Source organism: Mizuhopecten yessoensis, unplaced genomic scaffold (genome assembly GCF_002113885.1).
Source record: "Mizuhopecten yessoensis strain PY_sf001 unplaced genomic scaffold, ASM211388v2 scaffold9385, whole genome shotgun sequence".
In the NCBI taxonomy this organism is placed as follows: domain Eukaryota; kingdom Metazoa; phylum Mollusca; class Bivalvia; order Pectinida; family Pectinidae; genus Mizuhopecten; species Mizuhopecten yessoensis.
In genome coordinates this window covers 1043354-1051117 of record NW_018408021.1, presented here as the reverse complement: position 1 = coordinate 1051117, position 7764 = coordinate 1043354, and the positions used below count along the sequence as shown (strand labels likewise).

The following is a 7764-nucleotide window of genomic DNA, read 5'->3' as shown; positions in this document are numbered from 1 at the left end:
GGTTCTTAAGAATCCAAATTCTTAAGATTTGGATACTAAAAAGTTTGCTGCACTTTGTCACCAACATTTTTACACTGACAACGCTTTTATGTATGATTACTAGTAAACACATGGATGTAGGATAAAACACTTAAATATAGGCTAAACGCGTCGAAATTCATCAGGAAGTACCATTTGCCTCTTTAGAATATCAAAACAGAAACGGAGTCAGTGTCATAGACACTTATTTACCTTACAGGGTATCTTGTCTGACAAGAATGTCAAATTTTGTAAATCGAATAATTACTAAAAAGGTTCTGATAAACAAAATTATTTGTAATCTTTGTATATTGTGGATGCTGATGTAAATTTCATCAAAGTTAAATGAGATGAGATTAAAGTGATTATGTGGAAACAAAATATGATAACATGGACGGAGGGGGGGGGCTGGACAGGGGAGGGGGATGGTGCATAGCTGCAATTATATATTCAATCAAACAATTGATAAATATATTTCCATCAATATTTAATCAGGTGAAATATAATCAGGATATCAGACAAGAATTTCTCTACTGGAGGCTTCTCTATAAGCTTGCTTTGAATCACAACTACATCTCACCATCAGGTAAATTTTGACCACCGACAAACCATAGGCTAGGCTAGCCCTATCTGTCACTTTACACTCCTTAAATAGCTCACACATTTCTCATTCCCCGATAACCAATTACATGTATAGAACTGTCAACCGTACACACAAATACAACCGAGTGATTTGCAAAATCAATTATTACTAATACCAAATAGCATTATTTTGTATTTGCTCCAAAAATCTTAAGATTTAGGTTTATAAATTATAAATCTTAATTGTCTCCGTTGAGCGAACTGTCCAAAGAAGCATTGAATTAAATCAATATCATTTCAAATACATGTTCTAGGCTTTCGAACCTATAAAGAACTAAAATGTCTAAGAAAGATAAAGAAGGATGTAATGATTTAAACAGGTTCTGAAATTCCTCTTAAACCTTATCAGGGGGCCTTATAATAAAACCATCATCCCGAAACCTTAAAAATGGTCCCTAATAAATTCAGTAAAAGTTTCTCCCAAATTTTGTTTTAATCCTAGAATAAAGATCTTACTCTAGGTATCCCAAAACTAAGTTGTATATGTAGAGCTATTTTAGTATCCATTGCTGGCAAAAAAATGTTCAAAAATTTAAAAATTAAAAAAAAAAAAAAAGGAATACTTTGTATCCGTACAAAACTTAAACAAAAGGACGAATATAGAATTCACAACCATCCATACAATGCCTTGTTTGATTAAAAGTTTACATAGTAAATCAAGAGATTACATAACAAAAAGCTGTATTTAGGCACATTTTTATCTGCAACTGACTTTTAATCTAAGGGCAAAATAAAAATTGCAATGTAAAATATATATTCAATTAATGATAAACCAATCTAAAATTATCTGGATCATTTAGTCAAAGATATTTACTTGTTTGATAATAAACACACAGTTAGATTTCAACATATAGCTTGTCCGCTAACAAACAGACTTCTGGAGAAGGCAAATTTGAAATACAGCTATTGTACATGTATACTTATCAATTTAAAAAGAATTTGTTAAAACATAAAATCCCACACCACACAATGTCTTATAGGGCTGGATCTAACAAAATATTTTCATGATAAAATTAAAATGTCAATAACAAAAAGTGTGATACATGTCGCAATGTTTCCCTAATTTTCATTACCATAATAAAAATAAATATTTGTGTATCAAGTTTTTATGTCTAATTTTGTAGTACATACTGAGCAACTGAATGTTAAATCCATGACATTTTATTTTGTTTTAATTAATTAACCAGTTTTCATGTCACCAAGCAAGAAAATGCCATATCACAATTTATCATATGAATACCGTGTTATGCAGTGTCATGAAGTCATCACATAAATTATGTTTATGTAGCATGTGTGAATCATCATTCCGGAAATGACGTCACAATTGAATAGGAACAATCAATGTGACGTAACGTCATTGTGAAGCGGACGCAATTTTCATCATTTCAGAGGCGACCAAGTGCAAAATATTCGTTTCAGATCATATGATAAAAAAGAATCTGTCATTTGTTTCCCTTCATATTGGATTCATGATACTCATTTTAGATTTTTCATGTTTGCGAACCTTTGGCAAGCTAATATGAAAATTCTAAAACTTGTATCATAAATCTATTATGAAGGAAAACTTATAACAGATTCTCTATATATCCAATAAAAAAAACAGGTATATATAAAAAATATTGGTTTCCAGAGGTTGTATGACGGTATGTATTGTATTAGTTAGAGAAGTCGTATTTACAAAATGTATCTGTTATAATGGTATTCCAATCATATCACAATACACAGGTTATATAGAGCCACTCTGGTGTATACATTATTTTTTTATTTCAAAACTTTTTCTCCAGATCGGTAAACATAGACTGTATAAAGTTCATAAAGCACTGTAGTGTGCCAATATGTGAAAACAGGAAAAACTATATTGAATTCATTTGTGTTGCTAATTAGTGGATTTAATTACGGGGTAGTTGGGATGGTTCACATTAGAGTTAGTTTGAATAATAAGTAATTTAAACACAGTAATTAATTAGTTCAATAATTTTTTCCTGTTTCACATATTGGGTTGTTTTCACATTTCGGCACGCTACAAAGCACAACAAATGAAACTCTAACAAGTGATGTTTCCGTGGCAGGTACAAAATATTCCATGCCACATTCATCAGACATATTGAATTTGTGTTTTACGAAGTTCACAGATGATATAGTGTAGTCCCACATTAACATTTGATTGCTCAATATTCAAACCTGTATATGCTTGATATGTACAGTTATATACATTTCAATATACAATTGAGTCTGAATACTAATCCGAAAGCATGAGGTCTTCGAACCAAAGTAGTGGTTCTGTGGTTGCATAAATAGGTTCCACTGGTAAATTTGTTTATGTTTTGGTTTTTGGAGGAAACTGATAAACAGTTATTGTCATTCCTGTATCGCTGAAGGTTTCGCATATCATTGTAGAAACCTCCTCCCAGTTGAGACGGTCCAGGCCACAGCCAATACAAGGCATGGACACTGAGGTCACATTGTACCTCACACAGTGTTTCTTCATCTCCTTTAAACTGGCTCTCAACGTGTCATAGGTTGGTTTATCGTTAGCTTTAGGTTTGGTTATTAGGTTGTACACAAATCGTTTACCGACCCGTAGAACTGCCAATTCACCAGTTTTCCTCTCTGTAAAGAGGAAAAAAAATATATAAAAAAAAAAATCATTTGAAAAAGAAATCAATTTCTTTAACAAGAAAATGTTTGTGAAACATCACTTTGGTGAAAATGGGTCTTAACCCAAAGTAAAACGGAAAATATATTGGATCCAAAACAAAGTCTAATTAAAGTCAGTGAAGCAAAACATATATCTTTGTTAATTTTGTATGAAGTGTTTCTCAAGGTTTGAAAAAAAAGGAGGGCATTGGTAATATTACTTAGGCAAAATATATCAATTCACTGGTAGGAATGTACACAATCCCCCCTTCTGGAGAAAACACTGTGTAAGTCACATTATGGTGAAGTACTTGTAGGATTGAGCTCTGGGCCAGTACTCAAGAAAGCGTTCTCTTGCTCAAGCATGGATTCTGTGCTCAAGCCAAATTTCTTGTTCCTGCTATGAATTAACAAGAGGCCTTAGCAGTCACCTGAGTTATATCATAAGTACTGGTAGCACAACTTTATTGTTGAGATGGAAATCAGCATGTAAAATAAGTGTAATACAATTCTTGTCATGTCATCAAAAGATAAGAATTTTAAAATATTGGTAAATTTTCCCTTTGGGGTCCCGCCCTAGCCCCTGGGGATGGGGTAGAAATCCCGATTTTACAATGTAATACCCTCATCCATCAAAGATGATTCTGACTAAGTTTGAATAATTTTCTGCTGAAAATGGATAAAAAATACCCAAAAGTGTTATTTCCCTATACAATGTATAAACTATAGTAAACTTTACCCCCTCCCCAAGGGATAACGGATAGTTTGGGGGGCCTGAAATTTACAATTGAAATAAAGCCCCTGATGACATTTCCATCCATGCACAGAAAATGACTGTAGTACCTCTAAATCTGGAGAGGAAGATGTTTGAAATATTGGTTAATTTTCCCTTTGGGGCCCCACCCTGGCCCCAGGGGTTGGGGCACAGGGGCACGCAACTACTATTAATATTTGATCTTGTTTTAGGACTTCAGAACATACCCAGCAACTGAAAACCTAAAATCAGATCAATATTAATAGTAGTTGCGTGCCCCTGTGGTTGGGGTAGGAATCCCAATTTTACAATTTGTTAGCCTCATCTACCAAGGATGATTCTGACCAAGTTTGAAAACATTCCAACCTCTGGTTCTTGAGAAGAAGTTTAAAATGTAAAAAGTTTACGCACGACGGACGACGACGGAGGGAAAGCAATCAGTATAGGTCACTTGAGCAAAACTCAGGTGACCTAATAAGAATACCTTATTTTGTCAATGATTTGTGAAAACATTGAAGAGACTTGAAGCAGAAAATTGTTTTCAATGTTTGATTTGACTTTCTTATTGTTCGACATGATTTAAGCGTGTTACAATAAAGTTGGTAAGAGCACAGAATTCATGCTTGAGCGCAAGAATTGTTTCATGAATACAGGCCCGAGTTAAACCGTTTGTATCAAAAACACTAACCAACTAATCATGGTCGCTTCACATGTGTAATTTTATTCCACAGTACGCATGCCAAACACAATACGTCATGACTTAATATACACAGGGACTTAAATGTCTAAAATCAGCGTCAAAAACCCACAAATAAATCTAAAAATACAAAGTTCACAAAAGTCAGTGAAGCTAAAAATTACTCACAGTAACCTACGTACACAATGTACGCCATATGATGTTGTAGTGCACCTCAAAAAGAATCTTCATATAAAATTTGATTACTACAGGACTTTCTAGTAATATCAGAAATATTGCATTTAAATACAAAGTATCACAACACAAATAGAGCTAGCTAAGTCTATGAGAAAAGTCAGTGAAGTGGAAAATATAGGTCAAAAGTCTATTAGAAAAGTCAGTGAAGTGGAAAATATAGGTCAAAAGTCTATTAGAAAAGTCAGTGAAGTGGAAAATATAGGTCAAAAGTCTATTAGAAAAGTCAGTGAAGTGGAAAATATAGGTCAAAAGTCTATTAGAAAAGTCAGTGAAGTGGAAAATAAAGGTCAAAAGTCTATAAGAAAAGTCAGTGAAGTGGAAAATATAGGTCAAAAGTCTATTACTATTAGAAAAGTCAGTGAAGTGGAAAATAAAGGTCAAAGTGACCTACAGGTCACATCGGTGTTATTCTCCTGAAAATAGATCTGTATACAAATGCTAGGAAGCAGTATTATATGTAGCAATGTAGCACATTCAACAGTGTGTCAGCCTTTCTAATGGAGAGGGTCTATTGAATTGACAGAGCAGCTAATGCTGTTCTGATCTTGACCAAGACAATAGATATTTTATCCATGTTCCTGTCTAACCAGGATGCAAGTAGACAATTGTGTGAATAATTATGCATCCTTTATTTCACAAAAGTAGAAACAGTTTAAAGTTGAAAAGAATTTTCTTTCAATTAACAGCCAGCGATTGAATTATAAATATAAACATACTCATTGCCTTGAGTTCATCCACTCTGCCAAACTTTTTCTTGAACAAGACAGCAATTCCTTTGCCCATACGGATATCTTCACTGATACAGTGGGCCAAGGACTCTGTTTCAGGACAGGAGAATAGATCTCCCTCCACCTGATTAAACTTGAAGGTCTGAAATAATAATTAAGATGTATACTCAAATCATCAATATTCTTATAAATCATTTAAATACAAAAAACTTACATTAGTTATTTTCTTTAGTTTAAATTCCTACTAAACTAGCTTATACACAGGCAGGGGTGTACAATTCCACTAGCCCGATGCCCTTGGCTAGTAGATTTTAAGTTGGGGCTAGCCAAAATTTTCCATATTTACTATTAAAAATGCAGGTTGGGGTAGTAGTACTAGTCGAACTTTTCAAAATCAACTTGTGGTCTAGTAGTGTATGCCCCTGTGTAATATATTCAACATAATGTTGGAATATAAAATCTGACTTTATGTTCAGATTCCTGCTTAATAGATTATTGATATGAGTAATTGAGGATGAAGAGATTTTCATTAATTTTTTTTTATTTATATATTTTTTTTTAATTTATACAAAAATCTGGAAGGGACGGGGAAGGGGTAGTAATAACGTATCCAGGACAGTACCCTCTCCCACCACACAACTATATCTGTGTCATGTGACAATTGCAGAACAAACTTTAGCAATTACAGTGATAAACAATATATTAGCAAAATGTCTGCGTGTAGGATTAAGACAGCAGTTCTGATAAACAAAGTTTGTAAAATGTACATAAGGTATTAACCCATTCATCCCTAAAATCACATTTGAACCTTACCAAATCAATGGTTGGGCAAGTCCAGTTTAAAATTGTAGGTGTGACATGTATGAGTTAATGCATTGTACCAACAAATATAAAGATATGTCAAGGGAGGTTACCTCATGCTGTCATGCTGACAGAAACATTCAGCTGTCACAGTAATGTCAATGTAATTATATATCAATATGGATTTTACTATCACTTGCTTTTTTCTTGTAGTAATAATTATTTTGACAATAATAAGTGTAATCCTATGTTACACTATTTATTTCATAAGTTAATCGCTAATGATACTGCTTCATGTAGAGAATAAATAATTACTTACCACATTAGAAGAGGCAGTCGCCATATTCCTAGTAAATGTGTGAACTGGTCGAAAAAATGTGACAATCCTGAAATAAAGACATCATTAAGTAAGAGTTGCTTCCCCTGGTCCATTTCGTTTAGTTCTGCAGTTACTGTCTCATGCTTTGACAGAGATATTTAGTATATGTGACAATGTATCTGGATAAGGTACACTTGATTTACATGATCTTTATAACTAAAACCAAAAGAAAACAATAGTAAATGTATCAATGATCACATGATATGATTATGCATGTGTTATGAACGTGTTGCGTTTGTTGATGCCGAAAACCAAGGAAGACATTTTACAAGGGAACATTTAAATATATTCATGGTTTACCAGTAGATGATACCCTTGTTATTTCGAACCGTCCGATTCTTACCTCGATGTCTGCATTCGTTGTTCACATATACATGCAGGTTACAAGAAGCTTGTGCAATATACTATTTCAGAAGTCAGTGCTAACTTAGCGATCAAACAATCACTTCCGGCCAACTAAAGGCACTTCCGCTTTCACTTTGAATTTGGCGGGAGTTTTGAGTCGTCTAAAATCTAGTTCATCCATAATCATGTAAAGATACAGGTTTCAGACAGAATTTCTTTCTTTTTCCCTCCCCTGTGTGTGTTGGTTGACTGAATGCACCACGGAATTAGATTAGATTGCACTGACTCTTCAAATACCACAAAGTCATACAGGGCTTCAAGTTTAGTTCTTATTTATTCTTTTCATGTTCCTGTTGCAGCAACCTTCTGTAAATCTGACCGTATATCTGTTCAAAATAATCGATAACTCATCTGGGTTGCGACTATAGTTATCGTGAGTTTTTCAGAGGTTTCAGAAACATTTTCTAAAATACTCGTAGAATTTTCGCAAAATAATTCCTGAATGCATTGTCTATTTTACCACGGA

General features: G+C 33.7%; 1 protein-coding gene across 2 annotated transcripts; it reads right to left on the bottom strand.

The window, feature by feature from the left end:
* Positions 1-216: 216 nt before the first annotated feature.
* LOC110457965 (O-acetyl-ADP-ribose deacetylase 1-like) lies at positions 217-7344 on the bottom strand. Of its 2 annotated transcripts, none has more exons than XM_021509484.1 (4): positions 7237-7344; positions 6834-6900; positions 5702-5855; positions 217-3270 (listed from the first exon to the last, which is right to left on the bottom strand). In XM_021509484.1, the coding sequence occupies exons 1-4, from the start codon at positions 7248-7250 to the stop codon at positions 2978-2980; spliced, it is 528 nt and encodes a 175-aa protein (XP_021365159.1). In that variant the 5' UTR covers positions 7251-7344; the 3' UTR covers positions 217-2977. The 2 variants fall into 2 exon arrangements, with proteins under 2 accessions (XP_021365159.1, XP_021365160.1); XM_021509485.1 differs by having other exon boundaries at positions 7194-7279.
* Positions 7345-7764: the final 420 nt, after the last annotated feature.

Excerpts from the sequence above, each read along its gene's own strand:
- LOC110457965 (XM_021509484.1), bottom strand. Across the intron at positions 5,856-6,833 it reads CGACTGCCTCTTCTAATGTG|ACCTTCAAGTTTAATCAGGT; the intron begins GTAAGTAATTAT and ends TTATTATTTCAG. Across the intron at positions 3,271-5,701 it reads GGATGAACTCAAGGCAATGA|AGAGGAAAACTGGTGAATTG; the intron begins GTATGTTTATAT and ends TCCTCTTTACAG.